The following is a 24,662-nucleotide window of genomic DNA, read 5'->3' on the forward strand; positions in this document are numbered from 1 at the left end:
CAGTGCAGTGTTCATGTACTGGAGTGTCCAGTCAGTGTCTGTATGAACCCCTCTCTCTCTCAGTGCAGTGTTAATGTACTGGAGTGTCCAGTCAGTGTGTCTGTATGAACCCCTCTCTCTCTCAGTGCAGTGTTCATGTACTGGAGTGTCCAGTCAGTGTCTGTATGAACCCCCCTCTCTCTCTCAGTGCAGTGTTCATGTACTGGAGTGTCCAGTCAGTGTGTCTGTATGAACCCCCCTCTCTCTCTCAGTGCAGTGTTCATGTACTGGAGTGTCCAGTCAGTGTCTGTATGAACCCCTCTCTCTCTCAGTGCAGTGTTAATGTACTGGAGTGTCCAGTCAGTGTGTCTGTATGAACCCCTCTCTCTCAGTGCAGTGTTCATGTACTGGAGTGTCCAGTCAGTGTGTCTGTATGAACCCCCCTCTCTCTCTCAGTGCAGTGTTCATGTACTGGAGTGTCCAGTCAGTGTGTCTGTATGAACCCCCCTCTCTCTCTCAGTGCAGTGTTAGTGTACTGGAGTGTCCAGTCAGTGTGTCTGTATGAACCCCTCTGTCTCAGGTCAGTGTTCATGTACTGGAGTGTCCAGTCAGTGTGTCTGTATGAACCCCCCTCTCTCTCTCAGTGCAGTGTTCATGTACTGGAGTGTCCAGTCAGTGTGTGTGTATTAACCCCTCTCTCTCTCAGTGCAGTGTTCATGTACTGGAGTGTCCAGTCAGTGTGTGTGTATTAACCCCTCTCTCTCTCAGTGCAGTGTTAATGTACTGGAGTGTCCAGTCAGTGTGTCTGTATGAACCCCCCTCTCTCTCTCAGTGCAGTGTTCATGTACTGGAGTGTCCTCACTGTTATTAATCTCTGCCTCCCTTGCTCTCTCTTTCTCTGTCAGGATGTTCTACAAGATAAAAAGCCGGAATGCTCACATGAAGATCCACAGACAGCAGGAGGACTGGCGGGATCGGGACCGGGAACGAGTTGCGCTGGCCATCGAGTCTCCCAATCCCACCGCTGGCACCACGAGCTCGGGCGTCGGGCCGCCTCTGTCCCGACCCGGGGCCAGCCTGGCCCTCTACAGCAGCGCCTGGGACTGCCGCGAGTTCCTGGAGCAGTTGGACCTGACCTCCGACCCCTTGTCCTGCGCCGTCCTGCCCCCCTCCTTCTTCTGTGACCCGGAAGGGAAGATGGGCATGGGCAAACCCAAGTATGGGGGCAACAACATCCTGTAGAGCTGCACTTCCCCCACCCTTCCTCCCCTGGGGGGGGGTGTCTTTCACGCCGGGCTGCCTTGACCCCAGTGCATTCTGGGTCTGTTTCCAGAGACGCGGTCCACGGTGTAAACGCGATCATTTCCTCAGACCTGTATTCGGCAGAAGCCAGGTCACGCATCTTGAAGTAGCAGCGAGACGGGATTTTTTTTTAACGCGGCCGCGTCACGTACTGCCCACTCGCTGGCCAGTGATGCGGTCTCTCTCCGGACCCGGATGCAGGCGTCTCCTATCCAGGCCTGAACGACGGACTAGCCCCAGCCCCCTCCAGGTAAACCACCAGCAGCTTGTCTCGTTTTTTTTCAAAATGCAGGTCGAATTTTTATATCTGTTTTCAATTTTAAAATATTTTATTTTTGTAGCATTTTGTACTTTTTTTTTTTTTTTAAGTCGGCACCGCTGGTGCAGAAGTCTCTTCAAACAGACGCTGGGCAGAGCCAGCAGAAACTTTTTTTTTTTAATCTCTCTTCGTTATTTTATTATTTAACGTGCAATCACATACAGACTTTTTTTTGTACTTAGTACGCACTCGTGTGTGTCTGAAGTGAGGGGGGATGTGAAGACGGCGCTTTGACCGAAGCGTAGCTAAACAGCATTAGGACTGGTTCTGGAGAGCTCTTCCACCGACAGCGAGAGCAAGGGCTCCGGCTCGCCTCTCGGGCTCCTCGCCCGCTTGTGTGACCGTGCACCACGGGACATTTCCTGCAATGCGTCTTAAAGGTCACGTGACCTGCAATGCATCGCAAAGGTCGCGTCCCTGTGCTGCAAGGCACGCTGGGGGGGGGGGGGGGGTCACGCGACCTCTGCTGCGATGCACATCCCAGGTCAGGGGCCGTCGGCGCGTCCCCAGCGGTCGCAGTTCATCAACTGGTGAGCAGTTAAGGAGGAACAGACAGGGGTGTGAATGAGGTTGCAGCACACACTCCCCGTCACCGAGACCTCACACACGGAGGGGAGGGCAGGTGTGGACCCCCAGAAACTGATCACTAAGGCCGTCCAGCCTCGTCTCACCCGGGGCCTGGTGGCCTGGGCTGACAGCCAGGTCACCTTAAGAGAATTTAACCCTTTAACCAAAAAGACCTCCCCCCCCCCACTCGCTCCCCCGAGCACACGAGCCCTCGATGCTGAATCCTGAGATTTTCTTTTTCATTTACACGTTACAAAAGGTGAAAATAAAAATATTTTTTTATTTACACTCTCTTTATTGTGTCGACCTCCTTTTTCCATTTTTAAAAACATTTTCGCCTTTCCAAGCGAGGCACGCACCAGCAGAGACAGACTGGGGGAGACACAGACTGGGACACAGGCAGACAGACTGGGAGAGACACAGACTGGGACACAGGCACACAGACTGGGACACAGGCAGACAGACTGGGGGGGAGACAGACTGGGACAGGACACAGGCAGACAGACTGGGAGAGATCCAGACTGGGACACAGGCAGACAGACTGGGAGAGACACAGACTGGGACACAGGCAGACTGACTGTTGGATGGCAAGAGAGACAATTGAGTCTCCATAATTGTTTTACAGTATGTACAAGGACACTGTGTATTTACAGGAGGGCCCAGGGCCATGCACTGCACTGGCCAGGGCAGGACAGCTCCCCTCTTCATCTCCCTCTTCTTCATCAGTCAGCGCCCCCTGCCCCCCTCCTCAGTAATGGCTGGGGTATGGGGTGGGGAGAGGGGCTGGAGGGGACGAGGGGTATTCGTGTTCTCATTTCGGGAACAGGGGGAGCTGTGTGTTCTGGGGGAGCTCTATTTTTGGGGGTCGAGGGCAGTTATTTTGCAGGTGGGGTTTGCCGTAAAAAGAGGGGTGTCTTGGTGCCAGGGTGAAACAGAGCGACCTCGGTATCGGGGACCTGAGGAAGGTGGGCTCCTGGGGAGTGGGCGAGTCTCTCACAGTTTGATCCTGTTGACTCTTCAGCAGTTGGGGTTTGGGCGCATACTGGTTTTGGGGTGCCTCTCAGACCTCGATGTTGGGGTCAGAGCCCAGACCCTGTTTCTGCAGAGCTTCCTCTCGCTTCATCTTGGGCTTCTCAGTGCGCGTGTGCCACACCAAAACCTGCACAGGGGTCAATGATCACACCACACTGTAATCAATACATGCACAGGAACCAATACCACTGTACTGCAATCAATACACACCACACTGTAATCAATACACGCACAGGAACCAATACCACTGTACCGCAATCAATACACACCACACTGTAATCAATACACGCACAGCAACCAATACCACTGTACCGCAATCAATACACACCACACTGTAATCAATACACACACAGCAACCAATACCACTGTACCGCAATCAATACACACCACACTGTAATCAATACATGCACAGGAACCTATACCACTGTACCGCAATCAATACACACCACACTGTAATCAATACAGGCACAGCAACCAATACCACTGTACCGCAATCAATACACACCACACTGTAATCAATACATGCACAGGAACCAATACCACTCCTGTAGTATCAATACAATACACGCCAGTGATCAAAACACAACACACTGTGATCAATACACACACAGCAAACAAATCCACTGCACCACAATCACTATCCTGGACATACAGGGATCAATTCCACCATACCACTATCAATACACACCTGCAAGCAATACCACCACGCTGAAATCAGGACACACACAGCGATCAATACACACACCGCGATCAATACACACCACACTGCAGGATGTATATGTAATCAATACACATCAGTCACACACCGTGAACACATCACAACACAACACAACCATCTCTACCAAAGTATCTGCGCTGTTCAGTAGAGTAGTAGGAGTACTCCTGTGCTAAACTGCAGGGTGTAGTATCGGTATCTTGGTGCAGAGCTCGGCGCGGGGCTCCTGTGTTAAACACTATCAGTAGCTGTGTAGTAGTGATGGAGTAGCTGTGGAGTAGCAGCACCTTGGTGCAGAGCTCGGCGCGGGGCTCCGGTGTTAAACACTATCAGTAGCTGTGTAGTAGCGATGGAGTAGCTGTGGAGCAGCGGTACCTTGGTGCAGAGGTCGGCGCGGGGCCCCTGTGTTAAACACTATCAGTAGCGGTGGAGTAGCTGTGTAGTAGCGATGGAGTAGCTGTGGAGCAGCGGTACCTTGGTGCAGAGGTCGGCGCGGGGCCCCTGTGTTAAACACTATCAGTAGCGGTGGAGTAGCTGTGGAGCAGCGATGGAGTAGCTGTGGAGTAGCAGTACCTTGGTGCAGAGCTCGGCGCGGGGCTCCAGCTCCTCCAGGGACACCAGGCTCTGCAGGAAGCTGCTCTCCAGGAAGCCCATCTGCGCGTTGCTGTCGAACCAGGCGTGGGGGTTGGCCAACACCAGGGGCAGCGCCACCGCGAAGCCGGCCATGTCGAGGGGGAAGGGGCGGCTGGGCCGCCAGCCCGTGTGGAACCCCACCACCTTCCCCCCCTCCACCTGGGGGCGCTCGTAGCGCATGCCCCCCACCAGCCCCACCGGCCACACAGACACACGGCGCGTGTGGCGCATCTGAGGGAGGAAGAGGAGGCCGGGGTGAGGGGTGGAGAGAAGGAGAAGGAGGAGGAGGAGGACGAGGAGGTCGGTGCAGGCCGGGATGAGGGGCGGACAGAAGCAGTGTGAGGAAGAGGAAGAAGAGGTCAGTGCGGCCCAGGAGGAGGAGGAAGAGGAGGAGGGAGGGGCAGTGCAGGCCAGGAGGAGGAGGAACAGGAGGAGGCGGGTGCAGGCCAGGATGAGGGGCGGACAGAAGCAGGAGGAGGAAGAGGAGGAGGGGGGTCATTGCAGGCCAGGAGGAAGAGGAGGAGGGGGGTCAGTGCAGGCCAGGAGGAGGAGGAGGAGGAGGAAGAGGCGGGCGCAGACCTCCTGGAAGAGCTGCAGGCTGTAGGTGTTGTCGTCGTCGGCGAAGTACACCACCCCCAGCTCCCGCGGCGAGCGGCTCTCGCGCAGCCAGCGCAGCCCGCGGTTCCGCTGCTCCGCGCCGCGCGGCTTCAGCCAGCTGGGGTCGCCCTCGCGCAGCTTCAGGTCACGGGGCGTCTCCACGCTCAGCTGCGTGTGGGGGATCCCCGACTGCCGCAGCACCCCCCCCACCAGGGCGGTGCTGGCCGGGGCGTCCTCCACCACGATCCAGTGCAGACTGGGCACGTGCATCAGGGTCTGGGCCAGCCGGGTCAGCTCGGCCTTCTGGACGGGCCTGGAGAGAGAGGGGAGAGGGGAGAGGAGAGAGGGGAGAGGAGAGAGGAGAGAGGGGAGAGGGGAGAGGAGAGAGGAGAGAGGGGAGAGGGGAGAGAGAGGAGAGAGAGGAGAGAGAGGAGAGAGAGGAGAGAGGGGAGAGGAGAGAGGAGAGAGGAGAGAGGAGAGAGGGGAGAGGGGAGAGGGGAGAGGGGAGAGGAGAGAGGAGAGAGGAGAGAGGAGAGAGGAGAGAGGAGAGAGGAGAGAGGAGAGAGGAGAGAGGAGAGAGGAGAGAGGGGAGAGGGGAGAGGGGAGAGGGGAGAGGAGAGAGGGGAGAGAGGGGAGAGAGGAGAGAGGAGAGAGAGGAGAGAGAGGAGAGAGGAGAGAGAGGAGAGAGAGGAGAGAGGAGAGAGAGGAGAGAGAGGAGAGAGGAGAGAGGAGAGAGAGGGGAGAGGAGAGAGGAGAGAGAGGGGAGAGGAGAGAGGAGAGAGAGGGGAGAGGGGAGAGGGGAGAGAGGGGAGAGGGGAGAGGGGAGAGGGAGTTAGTCTTAGTCAAGGTTAGTTAAGAGTGAGTCTGTCTCCCAGACTCCCATGCTCAATATGTCTATATGTAAATACTTTACGATTGTGTCTTTATTGTAAATGTCTGTAGAGTTGGTGTTTTATGTTGACAGTATTTGTTTTGCTTTGGCAACACTGATTATACTCTTCGCTCATGCCAATAAAGCACCTTGAATTGAGCTGAACTGAACTGGGCTAGGGCAGAGAGGGGACAGAGAGGGGACCGTCTGTCTCATGAGCTCACGGGGCTGCCTGTGTCCCGGGTGGGAAAGCTGACAGGCCTGGGTGTGGGGGCGAGGTCACGCTACCTGGCGTAGGTGGGAGTGATGACGTAGATGGTTGGCAATGGGGGTTTGGGTGGCTCCTCCTTCTTCAGTCTGGCCTGCATGTTCTTTAGCTCCCCCTGCAGCCTGGAGATGGTCCGGTCCCTCGTCTGGGCGTGCTCAGTGCAGTCGCAGTGCTGACCTGCGCGACCCAGAGACAGAGAGGGACAGGCTGAAAGGCACAGCAGCCTGCTCTGGGTTTTCTCTCCAACAGAACTACCACTGCAGAGCAACCCAATCCACTCCCAGTGTCGCTTTTAGTGTTCTTAACCCATCTCTCACTGCGGGACGATCCGAGCCACTCCGGGCGGGACAGTGCTGTCACTCCGACTCTTGTGGCTCTGCAGTCTGATCTGCTCCAGGTGTGACAGTGCTGTCAGTCAGACTCCCAGTGTGCAGCAGTCTGATCCGCTCCAGGTGTGACAGTGCTGTCAGTCAGACTCCCAGTGCGCAGCAGTCTGATCGCTCCAGGTGTGACAGTGCTGTCAGACTCCCAGTGTGCAGCAGTCTGATCCGCTCCAGGTGTGACAGTGCTGTCTGTCAGACTCCCAGTGCGCAGCAGTCTGATCCGCTCCAGGTGTGACAGTGCTGTCAGTCAGACTCCCAGTGACAGCAGTCTGATCTGCTCCAGGTGTGTCAGTGTGTCAGTCAGACTCCCAGTGCGCAGCAGTCTGATCCGCTCCAGGTGTGACAGTGCTGTCAGTCAGACTCCCAGTGCGCAGCAGTCTGATCCGCTCCAGGTGTGACAGTGCTGTCAGACTCCCAGTGCGCAGCAGTCTGATCTGCTCCAGGTGTGACAGTGCTGTCAGTCAGACTCCCAGTGCGCAGCAGTCTGATCGCTCCAGGTGTGACAGTGCTGTCAGACTCCCAGTGTGCAGCAGTCTGATCCGCTCCAGGTGTGACAGTGCTGTCAGTCAGACTCCCAGTGCGCAGCAGTCTGATCCGCTCCAGGTGTGACAGTGCTGTCAGACTCCCAGTGTGCAGCAGTCTGATCTGCTCCAGGTGGGACAGTGCAGTCAGTCAGACTCCCAGTGCGCAGCAGTCTGATCCGCTCCAGGTGTGACAGTGCTGTCAGTCAGACTCCCAGTGTGCAGCAGTCTGATCCGCTCCAGGTGTGACAGTGCTGTCAGTCAGACTCCCAGTGCGCAGCAGTCTGATCCGCTCCAGGTGTGACAGTGCTGTCAGTCAGACTCCCAGTGCACAGCAGTCTGATCCACTCCAGGTGTGACAGTGCTGTCAGACTCCCAGTGCGCAGCAGTCTGATCCGCTCCAGGTGTGACAGTGCTGTCAGTCAGACTCCCAGTGCGCAGCAGTCTGATCCGCTCCAGGTGTGACAGTGCTGTCAGTCAGACTCCCAGTGCCCAGCAGTCTGATCCGCTCCAGGTGTGACAGTGCTGTCAGTCAGACTCCCAGTGTGCAGCAGTCTGATCCGCTCCAGGTGGTACAGTGCTGTCAGACTCCCAGTGTGCAGCAGTCTGATCCGCTCCAGGTGTGACAGTGCTGTCAGTCAGACTCCCAGTGCGCAGCAGTCTGATCCACTCCAGGTGTGACAGTGCTGTCAGTCAGACTCCCAGTGTGCAGCAGTCTGATCCGCTCCAGGTGTGACAGTGCTGTCAGACTCCCAGTGCGCAGCAGTCTGATCCGCTCCAGGTGTGACAGTGCAGTCAGTCAGACTCCCAGTGCGCAGCAGTCTGATCCGCTCCAGGTGTGACAGTGCTGTCAGTCAGACTCCCAGTGCGCAGCAGTCTGATCCGCTCCAGGTGGTACAGTGCTGTCAGTCAGACTCCCAGTGCGCAGCAGTCTGATCCGCTCCAGGTGTGACAGTGCTGTCAGACAGACTCCCAGTGCGCAGCAGTCTGATCCGCTCCAGGTGGGACAGTGTCGCCGGCCAGACTCCCGCTGTGTAGCACACTGATGCGCTCCTGATTTTCCAGTGCCGTCACACTGACCCCCACGGCTCTGCAGGTCTGTACAAACCAGGCCCTCTCAGTTTAAGGCACCTCTTACCCAGCTGGATGAGGGTGTACATCAGGCCCAGGAGAGACACCAGGAAGTACATGGCAAACACGTTCTTCAGCCTCAGCTTCATCTTCATCACCGTGGTCGCCTCGGCCCCCCACTGCAACGACAGACAGAGCTGCACCTCAGACGACAGCGACTCTCTCCGTGCCGGTTCTCAGCGAACAGCACAGCCCCGCTTCTCGCCCTCAGAGCCCCGTCTGGAGGAATACAACTCTCGCCCCGAGAGCCTGGCCTCCTGGGTTTCCCTGTCTCCCCTTCCACAAGTCAATTAAACAATCAACAGTTTCCCAAGGCTGCAGATCACCCAAAACACGCAAGTCTCTAAGGGCGCCGTGCAGTTTCGGACCCGGGTCCACGAAAACCGCACTCAAACGCCTCCTCTGTCTGCCGAACTGGATCTTTCCCAGTTCAAACGCACTGGCGGCCGATAAAATGAATAAAAAGCACACCGCTACCACGGCGCCTGCACACGTCTGGAGGAAAAAATCTGCTTCACTCTTAACTAAAAATAACTAAACGTCGGTGCAAGGCAGGAGAGGTGATAAAACAAACTCCGTTATCTGAGGTCGTTTCAAACCGATTTCTTATTCTGCATTAGCCGGGCTCCAGATATTTACGACCAACGGGCGCCAGTCGTCACTAACGTCAGTAATCTGCTTTTAAAACGCGTCTGTTGCTGGTTTTGACATTTTCTACCGATTCTCTCCCGCCTCCTTACCGTCTACCGAATCCTGAAGCGTTTTTCGTCTCTCATGACAATCAGTCTTGAGCTCCTTAAAGCTTGAGAATGCTACGCAACATCATCAACCGAATCCATTCATTTTTCGTAGCGATAAATACCAACAACTTCCGGTACGGCTGTCCCCCATCGTCATCCTTCCCGTTGCTCCGGCGAAGCACTGGGCTCCATTCATTGGTTCCGGATTCATGCGATAGCTGACAGCTCCATAATACTCGTTAGTGTTACGAACGTAAAATTATTCTTTTGTGTTTTAGAATTAGAAACTTTAGAAAATTAGAAAAAAAAATCATAAAAATGTATACATTTTAATCGACTCATTAAAAAAAAGCATGCACACATGTAACAATGGAGAAGTAAATGAATTCTTAATTGGTGTTTTCTTTCTTCTTTATAATGTTGGTGCACAATGAGCGGTTCAGTCTCACTTCCCAGAAATCCTCAACGCTGAGGGCCTTGTCGGGCTGGATGAAACAGTGGGACTCATCTCAAGTCTTGGAGTCTGAGCTGTGAGTCAGTACCTCTACACACACATCCACACCAAACCAAACCCACTCTTGTACAGGCAGGTCAAGTCAGTTGACTTTTACTTTTGGTCTTCTAACAAAAAGCAGTGACAGGAGCCGTTTACAATGTCATCCCCTCTGGAAGGGGGTACCTGTGAACCCCAAACCCCAGTCATCACCCCTATCTGATCAGCGCGTGCAAGTTCAGGGTGTCGGTCTTCGTCGGTGTGGCTCAGAACAATTTTAATTAAACTCTCACCAAAGGATTAGGAGTGGAAAAATATTTTAGAAGTTCATCAAGTTTCTTTTTATTTGTAACATACAAATAAAACAATTACAAAGCTGAAATTGGATGTTTCCCTTCGTTATCAACTAAAAAGCACAATATCAGTTTCATCTTTGAAACCTTCTTCGTTTTTCACCTAAAAGGTTCAGGGTAACTAATAAAGACAGAATATATACAAGGAGAGCCGTGCTCAGCTATATAAAAACGACAGGGGGAGGGAGGGGAATAAGCACGTTATAACAAGAGGACGGAAATTAAAAACTTTTGTTCCTACCGATTTTCGCATTTTCACAGAAGCCCTGATCCCTTTACTGAAAGCATCACCTCTCTCGTTTGCCCATCACCCGTTTTTAAAGTTTCGTAGTAACAGGACAGCATCACGGAGCTGAGAGGCATCTCATGTCCCACGGGACAATAACGGGACTCAGCACAGCCCAGTTTTGGGGTCCCCAGTGCCCGGCGTCCGCTGGCCTTTCAGGCACCGGTTGAACTGCCGAGCTCTCGGTTACTCATGAGAACCTACGTCACTTAGGAACCTCCGTCACTTCAGAAACCCAAAACATTTAGACTCGTGGTCAAACCAGGAATTCAATAAAAGGTGAAATCAAGCGATCGAGAGCTCGGCTGCACAGACACCCGGGTTCTCAGAACCAGGACTGGGAAACCTGTATGCAACTGGTCTGTTTCGGGGTAACCCACCGATACTCCTCTAGATCCCCGTGTCTGGCTTAAAGGAAACTTTCATTTCAAATTTCAGGGATGGGTGGCCATCTGAATATTTTAGTGACGACGTCGGCACTCGAGGTGGGCAGATTTCACTCGTGCTCAAAGGTGCCTTGAAAAGTCCCGGAGGCGTCAGAGATGGAAAGGACCCAATGAAGCCCGTCCAGACCTTTTAGAACTGAAGACAGTTGTGGGCCACTGAGAGGGCAGACACGGTGGACACACGCGCCCCTCACCGAGAAATCCCACCTGCGCTGGCCAGGGGGACGGATCCCGCGGGCTCTCACCGCGGAGGTTGGGCAGCGAGTCTGCGTGGGCACCTCGGCCGGCCACTGGGGCGGCGCTGTGGAGCAATAGAGGAGGAGGTGGGGGGGGGCAACCGATTCTGCCCGGCCTTCGTGTTCCGGGATTCGGCCAGATCCTCCATCCCGCGGGAAAGCGAGCCGAGCTCCCGGCGGGTCTCTGGGAGGAGGAGGAATACTGGAGACCCCGTCATGGCCGATCAGGGGAGGGAATCCAGCTCTCCACTACCGACGCGCTGGAATCCCAGATCGGCAGCGAGGAAGAGGATGTGCTCCTTCACCGGCTGTGAGGGTGACCCACCTCAAGCCAGAGAGGGATCTGGTCACTCCTTGGGAATGCTTCCCAGCTAACACAGCCCTGGGAATTTCCCCGGAGGAACCCGCCACCGCCCCCCCCCGACACTCAGCTGGATCGGCTCTCGACTCAACGGGGCCCAACGGGTGGGGGAGGGGAGGAGGACCAGTCGACTGGCATCCGGTCGGGCTCGGCCCACGCCGACGGGTTTCTGATGGGACAAGGCGCCGGGGGGTTCGAGCGGAGCCGTGCGCTCCCTCTCTCTCTCTCGGGGGGGGGGGGGGCCGTGGCGTTCCGCTGAGGTGACAGGAGGGGGTGCAGGATGTAGGGCTGTGCGGGTCTTTACCCCAAGGGGCACCCATTAAAAACTTCTGCTGGAAGAGGTGGGGTTAAGAAAGAAACACAGACAGGGGCACTTAAGAAAGGACTGGGATACGACGGGGGGGTGTTTGGGAAGGCGGGAGGGGGGGGGGTGCCCCCTCCCTCAATGGCAGCAGCCCCCACAGTGTCCCCCACTGTGCGCGTGCTGGACGCCCTCCCCGAACTTTGTCCTCCGGCTCAGAATCTCATAGGAGCAGTCATCGCCACAGCAGCCGGACATGCTGGGGGAGGTCTCGTCAATCTCGAACCTGTGTTTCCGGAGAGGACGGGGCGGGGGGGGGGGGGGAGAGAGGGAGAGAGACCGTGAGCACCGGGGCAGTGAGAGGGGGAACCAGGGGGTGATGAGCGAACGAGAAGAGGTGTGAAGCATGAAAACAGATGTGAGAGAGGCCATTCCTCTATGAGACAGCAGGCCGCCGACTGGCCGCTGAATTAAAAGTAATATTTCCGCATGTGCAGCACGCAGGTCTCTCAGTTCCCCGCAGTCACTGAACACATTCGTAACACAAACTGCACAACAGACCCATGGAAAATCAGTCAGAAAACTCATTCTTAACTAAACACGTATTCTACATTTTCTCGATTTGACACGAATATCCCTCCCACCTCCCACGTTGGCTAATGCGCTAGAGCGAGGTCTGCCTGGATGAACAGGTATTAAAAAAACCCCTCAAGAGATGGCAAACGGACCCCAGGACGAAGCTGGGCAAACCCAACCCATTCCTCTCGAGCGCAGTCGGGGGGCCGGGGTGGGGAGAGACGGGCACTTACTGTAACGCTTCCCTGAAGAACTGGTAAGCACCGTGATTGTGTTTGAATACTGTTAACACCACCTTCTTCATCTGTGTGCTAGAGAGAGACGCAGGGGCGGGGGGCATGAGAGAGCAGGGGAGGAGAGAGAGGGGACAGTCAGTATTCATCTTCGGTACAGAGACAGCCTTGCACCCGAGCAGTCTTAGGCAGCCTCTTGTACAATCCCATCCCCAGATTCCCCCCCTGGGTAACTGTGCCCTGAAGCCCCCCAGGGAGAGCAGGCCGGAGGGCTCACCTGTTGGCAATGAGCTGCAGGATCTGGATGAGGAACTTCCCCAGGCCTTTCCTCCGCACTCGGCTCTCCAGCTGCACCTCGTAGCTGCGGGGAGATGAGACGGGCAGGGCGACAGGACAGAGAGACGCGGGGATTACGATCACACACAAAACAACCCTGTCGATGGTCACCGCTGCCGTCTCACTGCCCCAGGTCTCTGGGTTTCATTCTGGACCTGGGGGTGCTGTCTGTGTGGAGTTTGCATGTTCCCCCCCCCCCAGGTTGGTGTGGGTTTCCTCTGGGTGTTGTGGTTCCCTCCCCCATGGCCAAAGACTCACTGGTGGGTTAATGGGCTTCTGGGAAAACTGGCCCTGGTGTGTGCGTGTGTCCTGTGATGGACTAGCTGTACCCTGCCTTGCTCCTGGTGCGTGCTGGGATAGACTCCAGCCCCATTGTGACCCTGTCCTGGATAAAGCCGCTATCCAACAGCTGGAAGGACGACTGCTTCAACCGCGAATGACAGCAGTTCATCAACGAGCGAGTCCATGCCCGATTCCCGCAGGTGCAGTCGTGACGCATCTGACCAATTCTCCTCACGCCGCCACGTTTGCATGAGGTGCCAGACAGGAACGGAGGGGGGGAGGGGGGGGGCGCTGTCTCACCAGTACAGGACCTCGTCCCCACACTCCACGTCGAAGCGGAAGTGGGAGAAGGCCAGGGGCGCGGCGCTGCCGTCCCGCGCCAGGAGGTACCAGGCCCGGTCGTCCCTCATCTCCTCTCTCTTCTCCCGCTCCTTCCAGCCCCACTCACTCTGCTCGTACCTGCGCCAGGGAGAGGGAGAGAGAGAGCAGGCAGGCCTCAGACGAGCGCCGCCCGGCCGCCGACGGACCTCCACAGCGTGGCTGGCCAGCTCGTTCCCCGCTCCCACCAGCCTCGGTGTAAACACACGCCGGCTGTGCCGATTAAACAAGCTCATCCAGCCGTGCCTTGAAAGACGCTAGGGCCCCGGCTTCCACGGCGTTACTGGGAAGCTTGTTCCACACCCCTACCCTCTACTTGGTTTAAAAGCACCCTTCCCTGTAGTTTCCACCTGCATTCTCTGGTTCATGTCTCACTGACGGGAAATGAAGAAGTCCACTGGACTGGCTTAAATATTTCACCTCAACACACCAAGTGGACGACTCACTCCTCACTCCTGGCCTTTGTTTCCAATCCATTAAAACGTTTCCCATCCAGACACGTGAATTGTTTTCACATGCTGACGGCAACTGAAGAATTAAAACGTCCAGGAGGAACGCAGTCAAAAGACTCCTCCTGACCTACATACGCCACACGGCCTTCTCTGCGCACACCTGTCCCTGCTGTCCGAAGAACTCCGTCCAGACCATGGAGCAAGAGTGGCCTTTCCTAAATCTTTCTCTACCCGAGAACCCTGCCAGTGATCCGCTGTCCCGAACTCCAGCTTCCACAGCCCTGCAGCTAAGAGACGTCAGGCTTGCTGGCCTGAATCTGGTACTACTGCACTCCCTTCCCAGCCTGCGGTGAGCACCCTTGTCCAGAGAGGCTGCTGGGACAGGTTTGCTGGCGACCAACAAGTCACGTCGCCCGTTTCTGTGAAGCCCGAGGGCGCCGCCCCATCACTGGCCTGAGCTCGGCCCGTCGGGTACTCTCCGGGACCCGGGTGCACCCCCTCCCCCCCGGGTACTCACAGCGCCTGCATGTTGCTCCGGGTCAGCTCGTAGGCCCACTCCAGCGTGTCCGAGCTCAGCGCCGAGACCCGCCGGCACTCGATCGTCAGGTCCAGCCTGCGGAAGGGTCACAGGGTCAGTTATGAATGCCCTGCTCAACGCACGCCACTTCAGCTCCGTCAGAATCCTCTACGCCTTGACTCTCCTTTACTGACCATCAGCTGCATTAGAATCCTCTACGCCAAGACTCTCCGTTACCGAGCAAGAGCTGCATTAGAATCCTCTACGCCAAGACTCTCCATTACTCTATTGAGAGACAAAAGAGAGAAAAGGCTGCAGGTCCTGTCTTACCCATTTCTATCGTATTTCTTAAACACGGGAAAGGCAGTTAGGGGGTCTTCGAGCTGCAAGGAAAAAAACAAGTTTAAAAGCTCATCAACCTCCTCTCTACTGTGAACAAAACAACAGGACAATCCAGACACAACGAATTCACAAAGAGCTCACCATCTCCCTGTAAGGAATGCCCTTGTTGATCTGGCTGTTCGTGAGCCTGCGCACACTTGTACAGGTGTGTGTGTGTGTGTGTGTGTGCAGGTCTGTCTGTCTGTGTGTGTGTGCGAGTGAGTGCGTGTGTGTGTATGTGCGAGTGAGTGCGTGTGTGTGTATGTGTGCGTGCACAAGCTTGTACAGGTGTGGAAGCCAGTGTGCATCCGCTTGTACAGGTGTGCGAGTGAGTGTGCGCGCTTGCGCAGGTGGGCGAGTGTGAGCGTGTGTGTGCGCACTCTTGCACAGGTGTCCAAGTCAGTGTGTGTTCTCTTGTACAGGTGTGCGAGTCAGTGTGTATGCACGCTTGTGCAGGTGTGCGAGTCAGTGTGTATGCTAGTGTGTGAGCTTGTGCACATTTTTCCTTGGCCTGGCTGCACTGCCACACACACTGCTGCAGGGTGTGTGCTGGACGACGCCCCTCTCCTGTCTCTTGACCCCCTGACCCCCTGACCCTCTGACCTTGTTGGCTGCCTCCACCTTGGCACACACGGCGTCCATGGCAGCCCTCTCCTCCAGACGCTTCTGCTTCTTCTCCTTCGCCTTGTTCGATTTCCTCTGGGGGGCAGAGGAAGACAGGTGAACCCCAGTCTGGCCCCTTCACACGCTGTGGAAGCCCACAGACACCCACTCGCACCCAGGTCCCGTGGGGTCACTCTGTACCAGATCCCCACAGCCAGCGCCTCGACTCAGCTCGTGCCCGGGGGTCAGCGCGGACCAGTCCCGGCCAGCCCGAGCCCGAGGGTCAGCGCGGACCAGTCCCGGCCAGCCCGTGCCCGGGGGTCAGCGCGGACCAGTCCCGGCCAGCCCGAGCCCGGGGGTCAGCGCGGACCAGTCCCGGCCAGCCCGAGCCCGGGGGTCAGCGCGGGCCAGTCCCGGCCAGCCCGAGCCCGGGGGTCAGCGCGGGCCAGTCCCGGCCAGCCCGAGCCCGGGGGTCAGCGCGGACCAGTCCCGGCCAGCCCGAGCCCGGGGGTCAGCGCGGGCCAGTCCCGGCCAGCCCGAGCCCGGGGGTCAGCGCGGGCCAGTCCCGGCCAGCCCGAGCCCGGGGGTCAGCGCATCATGGCCACCGCATCTCCCTGTTAATCACTCCCCCTGCAGGCCGGTGACAGCCGACCACCAGCACTCGCCCCTGCCCAACGCCTGACCCCGTCCCTCACACCGGCACTGACCACTGACCGGTCGGCCACTCGCTCGCTCACTCAGTCAGTCTTCCGCACACAGAGGCAGGGCCAGGGTCGAACGAGGACTCCGCGTGCATTGTTGGGGGGGGGGTGAGAGGGTGACCCCAGAGCCCGGAGCCCGGAGCCCGCACAGAGCGCACAACGCGACCCCGGAATGCACGATAGCCTCAGCACCGCGGGCCTGAGCTCGGAGAGCCGCCGGACGCACCCGGCCGGCCGGCCGGCCCTCGGCCTAGTGCGGAAGCCCCCCGCCTCACCCCACCCACGGCCACGCAAGAAACACGCGCACGCAAAGCGAGCCTCGAGGACGTGTGTGTGTGTGTGTCTGTGTGTGTGTGGGGCTGGGGTTTTGTTTCCCCTTAAACCAGAAAAACGCCGAAAACAGGCGGGCGAGCAGGAGGAGGCAGTCGGAGGACAGCTTCAGTGCAAGAGCTCCGTTCTCCCCCTCTCGCTGCTCCACTCCCCCGTCTCCCTCCCTCCTCTCTCTCTCTCACACACACACACTGCAACACACGGCGACAGCACGCGTCTTTGTTCAAACCGGAGACTCACCCCCATGTCTGTCACAGAAGCGAGCGAGCCAGCGGCGCCGCCGAGAAACTTTTAGGGTCTTTTTGTTTTAATTTCCCCCCTTTTCCTTGTTTTTTTTTTTTTGGGCGATACGCGGTGGACGGGGGGGAGGGGGTAGAGAGGGCTACAGCGGAGCGATCGCCGGTTTGTTTTTTGTAATTGTTGCTCTAACTTCGCCGGCGCTGGGAGACGGGAGGGGAAGGCAGCGCCGCTGGTCTCTCTCTCTCCGACCCACATTGACACGGACGAGCCGCGGCGAGCGCTTCCTCTTTCGTTGTCATGGGGAAATGACGTCACCCGCAGGGGGCGCCTTCTCTGCCCGCACTTAGTACTGGCAAGGGCTGACGTCACACGGGCGGGAAAAGCACTACGATCAGGAAGCGGGCCCTCCGTGCAGGCCAACCCGGAAGAGCCTGCAGGTTGCGTGTCGAGACCCCCGGGGGGAGGAGAGGAGCTGCGCCTGTCGGCCGGCTCTCAGAAATCGCCGCCAAGCGCGGGGAGGGGCGGTTCACACGCACAGCCCGGTTCCGTTTATCTGACCCACGCAATGAAAGTGCAATGGCATGGCATAAGAAAATACAAAAATAAAGAAAATACATAAAAAAGGAGAGGAAAAAAACACAGAAAGGGCACGCATACGAAAGGGGAAAGGGTTATCTGCATCAGCAGATGGGTAGAGAGGTCAGGTCTCTCCAGATTCTTTGGGAGGTCTGCGGGTTCAAGTCCCATGGGGGGTGGCACAGCTGTCGCAGCCTTAGGCACAGCGGAAGATGGAGACCGTACTGGCGAGACGCCCGAGCTGCTGTGACCGAGGACAAGAGCAGTATAAGCCCACTGGAAGGTCCCTGGAGTGTTTCAGACACAGTACCTCTGGCTGAACCCTCCTGGCTGGGGGGGCAGGGGACGAGGAGGCTGGGACCCCCCCGCAGAGAGAGGGGTGGCCCAGGGGCGGCTGCAGAGGTGGGGTCGGGGTGCGGGAGGGAGAGAAGGGGGTCGCGTCCGGTAAGGTGAGGAGGGATGGAGAATTACCGCCAGCTGGGGCTCAGCGAACAGGCCTGTGGTCATCCCCCCCGAACCTTCGCTATAAACCCGTGACCATGGGCCTGCGTGTTCCCACACCTGTGGGCGTGCCGGTGGCGTGTTATCCTCACCGTGAAGCCCCTTGGACATGTCCTGACCTGAAAGACGCTATATAATACTACTTTATGACGGGTGGGGCGCTGCGTCAGCAGAGGAACGAGTGCAGGTTTATTCCAGGCTGAAGGAAAGAAACACAACGTTTCGGCTGTGGAGCCTTCTGGGGGTGTTACTGTATTCCAGCACAGGGCTGTGGGGGATCTGGAGGCTCTCCCAGCAAGCCCCGGGCGCCAATCCATCACAGAACACACACACACACACACACACACCGGGGCCGGTCTGTGGACTGTGGGAGGAAACCGGAGCAATCGGGTGAAACCCTTGCAAAACTGGGGAGAACATGCAAACTCCACACGGACAGCTCCCGAGATCTGCCATTGAACCCGGGGCCCCGGCGCTGCAAGGCAGCAATCCTGACCTCCCTGTGCCGCCTGGTCTGGCCTTATTTTACTTTTAAAAACACAAATCTGTTTCTCCAAAATAAAACGTGTAAACAAGGCCGGTGCCCCATCAGCAGGAATGTCCGGAAGCTGGGAAAGGCTGTGTTCTGGTCTCCGGCTGTGGACTGGTTTGACAGAGAGTGGTACGGGGTGGAGGGCTGACAGAAGAGCGAGCAAGCGCGCGGCTCCGCGTGAAACCAGACCCCCAGCTCGGAAGCCTTTCTACCCCCCCTCTCTGCCTGTGACACTGCTCCTGCTCCTGGCTGCAGTGTCACAGCTCACCGCAAGGGGGCAGGAGAGGCCGGCTGCGAGACGAGTCCGTCTCTGAGGACTATCGTGGCAAAAGAAGATTCATCTCACTAGTGAAGCGGAAATCACACCGGATAAAAGCCTGTTTTTTTTTTTTATTTTTGTTTCGATCATTTCAGTCGAATGCAATGTTACAATGCCACCGGCGGCATGAACAGCAAACGTGTTCCCTTCCGTCGTGTGCACGTGTGGGCCCGCTTTGTCTACCCCCCACGCCCCTGCGCGGAGGACCGGACTCTTTTCACGAGAAGAAAAGGCCTTTCTGTACCTTTAAAACCCGACCCCCCCCACCCCCCCGAACGGGCAGATGGCCCCTGCCCCGCCCCGCCGCGAGCTCTTTGTTTTCTCTCCCGCACAGCGGTGGTCATCTGTCTCGCGGCACGAGGGGGGGGGGGAGAGGAGGAGGAGGAGGAGGAGGAGGAGGGGGGGGGGGCGGGGTCGTCCGAGTTCACTACGGGGCAAACGACCGCTTCCGCCCGACGGCATCACCCCAGTAAAACAGCCCCCCCCCATCCTCCTCCATTCCCGTGTCCTTATCTGCGCGCAGGGGAAGAGATCAGGGATTGAACCGGAGTGACCTCGGACCTCGGACCCCGGGCGGGGGGCTGGTGTCATCTCCGGACAGCGACCCAAGCCGACCGGCCCCGCCGTGCCTGGCCAGCAGCTGCAGGCCGAACCCAGCGCCCGACGCAGATCGGAGAGTCGCGCCGCTCTCCTGTGTCTGAAGCTCGGGGAGAACACCGGAGCCCCAAGCCCATCGGTGGTGACATCCGCACTGAAACCACTGGAGAGTGTCGGGATTTCCAGCTGTTTAAACCTGCGCTGGTCTGGGCACACAGCAGCCTGGTCTGGTCTGGTCTGGGCACACAGGAGCCACAGTCTGGTCTGGTCTGGTCTGGTCTGGGCACACAGGAGCCACAGTCTGGTCTGGTCTGGTCTGGTCTGGGCACACAGGAGCCACAGAGTGGTCTGGTCTGGTCTGGTCTGGGCACACAGGAGCCACAGAGTGGTCTGGTCTGGTCTGGTCTGGGCACACAGGAGCCACAGTCTGGTCTGGTCTGGTCTGGTCTGGGCACACAGGAGCCACAGTCTGGTCTGGTCTGGTCTGGTCTGGTCTGGGCACACAGGAGCCACAGTCTGGTCTGGTCTGGTCTGGTCTGGGCACACAGGAGCCACAGTCTGGTCTGGTCTGGTCTGGTCTGGGCACACAGGAGCCACAGAGTGGTCTGGTCTGGTCTGGTCTGGTCTGGGCACACAGCAGCCTGGTCTGGTCTGGTCTGGGCACACAGGAGCCACAGAGTGGTCTGGTCTGGTCTGGTCTGGTCTGGGCACACAGCAGCCTGGTCTGGTCTGGTCTGGGCACACAGGAGCCACAGTCTGGTCTGGTCTGGTCTGGGCACACAGGAGCCACAGAGTGGTCTGGTCTGGTCTGGTCTGGGCACACAGGAGCCACAGTCTGGTCTGGTCTGGTCTGGTCTGGGCACACAGGAGCCACAGTCTGGTCTGGTCTGGTCTGGTCGGGGCACACAGGAGCCACAGTCTGGTCTGGTCTGGTCTGGTCTGGTCTGGGCACACATGAGCCACAGTCTGTTCTGGTCTGGTCTGGTCTGGGCACACAGGAGCCACAGAGTGGTCTGGTCTGGTCTGGTCTGGGCACACAGGAGCCAGTCTGGTCTGGTCTGGTCTGGTCTTGTCTGGTCTGGTCTGGTCTGGTCTGGTCTGGTCTGGTCTGGTCTGGTCTGGGCACACAGGAGCCACAGTCTGGTCTGGTCTGGTCTGGTCTGGGCACACAGGAGCCACAGTCTGGTCTGGTCTGGTCTGGTCTGGTCTGGTCTGGTCTGGTCTGGTCTGGGCACACAGGAGCCATAGTCTGTTCTGGTCTGGTCTGGTCTGGGCACACAGGAGCCACAGTCTGGCCTGGTCTGGTCTGGTCTGGGCACACAGGAGCCACAGTCTGGTCTGGTCTGGTCTGGTCTGGTCTGGTCTGGGCACACAGGAGCCACAGTCTGGACTGGTCTGGTCTGGTCTGGGCACACAGGAGCCACAGTCTGGCCTGGTCTGGTCTGGTCTGGGCACACAGGAGCCACAGTCTGGTCTGGTCTGGTCTGGTCTGGGCACACAGGAGCCACAGTCTGGTCTGGTCTGCTGTTTGGTTCTGTCCTCAGTCATCGTGGGAGAGACAGCAGGTCTCCTTCATCACGTCCGCAGGCGGCTCACACACACCGCGCGCTGGGAGAGGAGGGAGAGGAGGGGGAGGAGGGGGAGAGCCGGGGGTGGGAGAGGAGAGGGGAGGGGAGAGGAGGACACAGGGGCGCGAGAGACAGAGGGAGGAGGAGGAGGAGGGGGAGGGGGTGAGAGATGACGAAGAATGAAAGATGAGACAGAGAAGGAGGAAGGACAGAGGCTGAAAACAGAGAGACAGGCAGTGTGACATCCGGACAGCGGGGCGAGTTCTGTGGGCGTGCGTGTCAGACTGCAGGCTGCTCTGTGTGTAATAGCATGCTGTCAGGGCGGTCTGTGAGAGCACTGGGGTCTGTCTGTGTTCACTCTCCAGATGTGACTGGCTTTGTGTCTGCAGGCTTCCCTGGTTAGTGTGTGAAACACTGTGGTACTGGAGCCCTTCCTGGCTCACAGTCCTTCACCCCAGTCAGCAGTCAATTCACCAGCACACAGCGCACACAACTACTAGAGACACTGCTGTCCCTCTCCTCTCACACTGACACACTCCTGACTGGACTGGAGACACTGCTGTCCCTCTCCTCTCACACTGCCCCTGAATTCACACACTGACACACTCCTGACTGGACTGGAGACACTGCTGTCCCTCTCCTCTCACACTGCCCCTGAATTCACACACTGACACACTCCTGACTGGACTGGAGACACTGCTGTCCCTCTCCTCTCACACTGCCCCTCAATTCACACACTGACACACTCCTGACTGGACTGGAGACACTGCTGTCCCTCTCCTCTCACACTGCCCCTGAATTCACACACTGACACACTCCTGACTGGACTGGAGACACTGCTGTCCCTCTCCTCTCACACTGCCCCTGGATTCACACACTGACACACTCCTGACTGGACTGGAGACACTGCTGTCCCTCTCCTCTCACACTGCCCCTCAATTCACACACTGACACACTCCTGACTGGACTGGAGACACTGCTGTCCCTCTCCTCTCACACTGGCCCTGAATTCACACACTGACACACTCCTGACTGGAGACATGGAGACACTGCTGTCCCTCTCCTCTCACACTGCCCCTGAATTCACACACTGACACACTCCTGACTGGAGACATGGAGACACTGCTGTCCCTCTCCTCTCACACTGCCCCTGAATTCACACACTGACACACTCCTGACTGGACTGGAGACACTGCTGTCCCTCTCCTCTCACACTGCCCCTGAATTCACACACTGACACACCCCTGACTGGACTGGAGACACTGCTGTCCCTCTCCTCTCACACTGCCCCTGAATTCACACACTGACACACTCCTGACTGGACTGGAGACACTGCTGTCCCTCTCCTCTCACACTGCCCCTGAATTCACACACTGACACACTCCTGACTGGACTGGAGACACTGCTGTCCCTCTCCTCTCACACTGCCCCTCAATTCACACACTGACACACTCCTGACTGGACTGGAGACACTGCTGTCCCTCTCCTCTCACACTGCCCCTGGATTCACACACTGACACACTCCTGACTGGACTGGAGACACTGCTGTCCCTCTCCTCTCACACTGCCCCTGAATTCACACACTGACACACTCCTGACTGGACTGGAGACACTGCTGTCCCTCTCCTCTCACACTGCCCCTCAATTCACACACTGACACACTCCTGACTGGACTGGAGACACTGCTGTCCCTCTCCTCTCACACTGCCCCTGAATTCCCACACTGACACACTCCTGACTGGACTGGAGACACTGCTGTCCCTCTCCTCTCACACTGCCCCTGAATTCCCACACTGACACACTCCTGACTGGACTGGAGACACTGCTGTCCCTCTCCTCTCACACTGCCCCTGGATTCACACACTGACACACTCCTGACTGGACTGGAGACACTGCTGTCCCTCTCCTCTCACACTGCCCCTCAATTCACACACTGACACACTCCTGACTGGACTGGAGACACTGCTGTCCCTCTCCTCTCACACTGGCCCTGAATTCACACACTGACACACTCCTGACTGGAGACATGGAGACACTGCTGTCCCTCTCCTCTCACACTGCCCCTGAATTCACACACTGACACACTCCTGACTGGAGACATGGAGACACTGCTGTCCCTCTCCTCTCACACTGCCCCTGAATTCACACACTGACACACTCCTGACTGGACTGGAGACACTGCTGTCCCTCTCCTCTCACACTGCCCCTGGATTCACACACTGACACACTCCTGACTGGACTGGAGACACTGCTGTCCCTCTCCTCTCACACTGCCCCTGAATTCACACACTGACACACTCCTGACTGGACTGGAGACACTGCTGTCCCTCTCCTCTCACACTGCCCATGAATTCACACACTGACACACTCCTGACTGGACTGGAGACACTGCTGTCCCTCTCCTCTCACACTGCCCCTGGATTCACACACTGACGCACTCCTGACTGGACTGGAGACACTGCTGTCCCTCTCCTCTCACACTGCCCCTGAATTCACACACTGACACACTCCTGACTGGAGACATGGAGACACTGCTGTCCCTCTCCTCTCACACTGCCCCTGAATTCACACACTGACACACTCCTGACTGGACTGGAGACACTGCTGTCCCTCTCCTCTCACACTGCCCCTGAATTCACACACTGAGACACTCCTGACTGGACTGGAGACACTGCTGTCCCTCTCCTCTCACACTGACACACTCCTGACTGGACTGGAGACACTGCTGTCCCTCTCCTCTCACACTGCCCCTGAATTCACACACTGACACACTCCTGACTGGACTGGAGACCCTGCTGTCCCTCTCCTCTCACACTGCCCCTGAATTCACACACTGACACACTCCTGACTGGACTGGAGACACTGCTGTCCCTCTCCTCTCACACTGCCCCTGAATTCACACACTGAGACACTCCTGACTGGACTGGAGACACTGCTGTCCCTCTCCTCTCACACTGACACACTCCTAACTGGAGACATGGAGACACTGCTGTCCCTCTCCTCTCACACTGCCCCTGAATTCACACACTGACACACTCCTGACTGGAGACATGGAGACACTGCTGTCCCTCTCCTCTCACACTGCCCCTGAATTCTCGAGTACACACAGAGCCCGCACCGAATTTGCATGAGAGCTACAGTGAGCGAATTGTAAAGAAATACCCCCATACTTTCCAGGCAACAGCTACTGGCGTTGGTGTGTGTGTGTGTGTGTGTTTATTTTAAAGGCAGACATACATCTTCATCTTTTTATTCGGTCCCGTTCGGAATGAACAAATGCGACAACGGAATTCCCGTGCGTGTTTCACTTGGACAACTGCACGGGGAGAGGGTCCACGCTCGCACGGTGCGTCTTCCGGGCGCCGGACGCGCACACAGACCCGCCGGGGCTGGGCGACCCCGTGTTTCCCCCGTGTCATGTCGTCGTGCGTGGGTCTGCCGCCCCCCTTCCTCTCCGCCCCGCGCGGTCGCTCTCACCCTCACTCGCGTGTCACGGCAGTGCCAGTCTGGGCGGCCTCCTCACAGCGCTCTCGCCGCTGCCGGATCGCTCCGCGCTCGCCGGATTCAAGTAGTCCCTCCCTCCCTCCCTCTCTCTGCTTTTCCCGACCAGATTGATCGGCTGCGGAATCAAGGATTCGCTGGGAGACCCTCGTCAGGGGTGCCTCAGCTCTCTAACCCTCTAGTCTCGCTCTTGGCCGCTATCAACCGAAATGGAGGGCCTGTCCTCCCCGTGCCTTTTGAAAAGGTGGCGTACCTGCTCCAGCGTGGGCACTGTTGAACACCGCGCTGCCAAGGGAATCACACGCCGCATCGTCCCACACAGTGGGAGAAGCGATCGTGATGCGCTGAAAAAAAAAAACACCCCAAACCCCCATGTGTCGTCCCCCCCCAAGCCGCTCGCGCCCGGAGGAGAGGGACTACTTCTTCCTGGAGTGGAAGTTGAGTTGGGGAAAGAGCGGCGGCGGCGGCGGCTGGGGGGGGGGGGGAGGAGGCGTGCTGCGGCCGC

At 57.6% G+C, this 24,662-nt stretch overlaps 3 protein-coding genes across 7 annotated transcripts in view; 1 reads left to right on the forward strand and 2 right to left on the reverse strand.

Annotated features, from left to right (window-relative positions):
* LOC148646605 (uncharacterized) overlaps window positions 1-2,460 on the forward strand; it is a 37,978-nt gene extending 35,518 nt beyond the window's left edge. For all 4 annotated transcript variants that reach the window (XM_088609410.1, XM_088609409.1, XM_088609408.1 and 1 more), the window contains exon 13: window positions 885-2,460. In XM_088609410.1, coding sequence (XP_088465536.1) covers window positions 885-1,221 — 337 coding nt within the window. In that variant the 3' untranslated portion in view covers window positions 1,222-2,460. The remainder of the gene's footprint in view (window positions 1-884) is intronic.
* On the reverse strand, window positions 2,428-9,213 carry b3gat3 (beta-1,3-glucuronyltransferase 3 (glucuronosyltransferase I)). Its single transcript, XM_088609422.1, has 6 exons — window positions 9,059-9,213; window positions 8,326-8,437; window positions 6,304-6,460; window positions 5,127-5,457; window positions 4,488-4,778; window positions 2,428-3,326 (listed from the first exon to the last, which is right to left on the reverse strand). The coding sequence occupies exons 2-6, from the start codon at window positions 8,411-8,413 to the stop codon at window positions 3,228-3,230; spliced, it is 966 nt and encodes a 321-aa protein (XP_088465548.1). The 5' UTR covers window positions 8,414-8,437; window positions 9,059-9,213; the 3' UTR covers window positions 2,428-3,227.
* A 655-nt stretch (window positions 9,214-9,868) lies between these two features.
* On the reverse strand, window positions 9,869-24,602 carry naa40 (N-alpha-acetyltransferase 40, NatD catalytic subunit). Of its 2 annotated transcripts, none has more exons than XM_088608590.1 (8): window positions 24,411-24,602; window positions 15,293-15,388; window positions 14,639-14,691; window positions 14,309-14,404; window positions 13,262-13,420; window positions 12,621-12,704; window positions 12,344-12,421; window positions 9,869-11,820 (listed from the first exon to the last, which is right to left on the reverse strand). In XM_088608590.1, exons 1-8 carry the CDS (start codon window positions 24,465-24,467, stop codon window positions 11,676-11,678), a joined length of 768 nt encoding a protein of 255 aa, XP_088464716.1. In that variant the 5' UTR covers window positions 24,468-24,602; the 3' UTR covers window positions 9,869-11,675. The 2 variants fall into 2 exon arrangements, with proteins under 2 accessions (XP_088464716.1, XP_088464715.1); XM_088608589.1 differs by lacking the exon at window positions 24,411-24,602 and adding an exon at window positions 16,564-16,877.
* Between the last annotated feature and the right edge of the window lie 60 nt (window positions 24,603-24,662).

This window comes from Lepisosteus platostomus, chromosome 16 (assembly GCF_059453375.1).
Source record: "Lepisosteus platostomus isolate fLepPlt1 chromosome 16, fLepPlt1.hap1, whole genome shotgun sequence".
In the NCBI taxonomy this organism is placed as follows: domain Eukaryota; kingdom Metazoa; phylum Chordata; class Actinopteri; order Semionotiformes; family Lepisosteidae; genus Lepisosteus; species Lepisosteus platostomus.

Coding starts and splice junctions, on each gene's coding strand:
- naa40 (XM_088608590.1), bottom strand. CDS start 24,467: ATGCGGCGTGTGATTCCCTTGGCAGCGCGGTGTTCAACAGTGCCCACG. Junction 15,389..24,410: donor CAGTGCCCACGCTGGAGCAG/GTACGCCACCTT, acceptor TCTGCCCCCCAG/AGGAAATCGAACAAGGCGAA. Junction 13,421..14,308: donor CGGAGCAACATGCAGGCGCT/GTGAGTACCCGG, acceptor TCCCTGGCGCAG/GTACGAGCAGAGTGAGTGGG.
- b3gat3 (XM_088609422.1), bottom strand. CDS start 8,413: ATGAAGATGAAGCTGAGGCTGAAGAACGTGTTTGCCATGTACTTCCTG. Junction 6,461..8,325: donor GTACACCCTCATCCAGCTGG/GTAAGAGGTGCC, acceptor TGGGTCGCGCAG/GTCAGCACTGCGACTGCACT. Junction 4,779..5,126: donor GCCTGCAGCTCTTCCAGGAG/GTCTGCGCCCGC, acceptor TTCCTCCCTCAG/ATGCGCCACACGCGCCGTGT.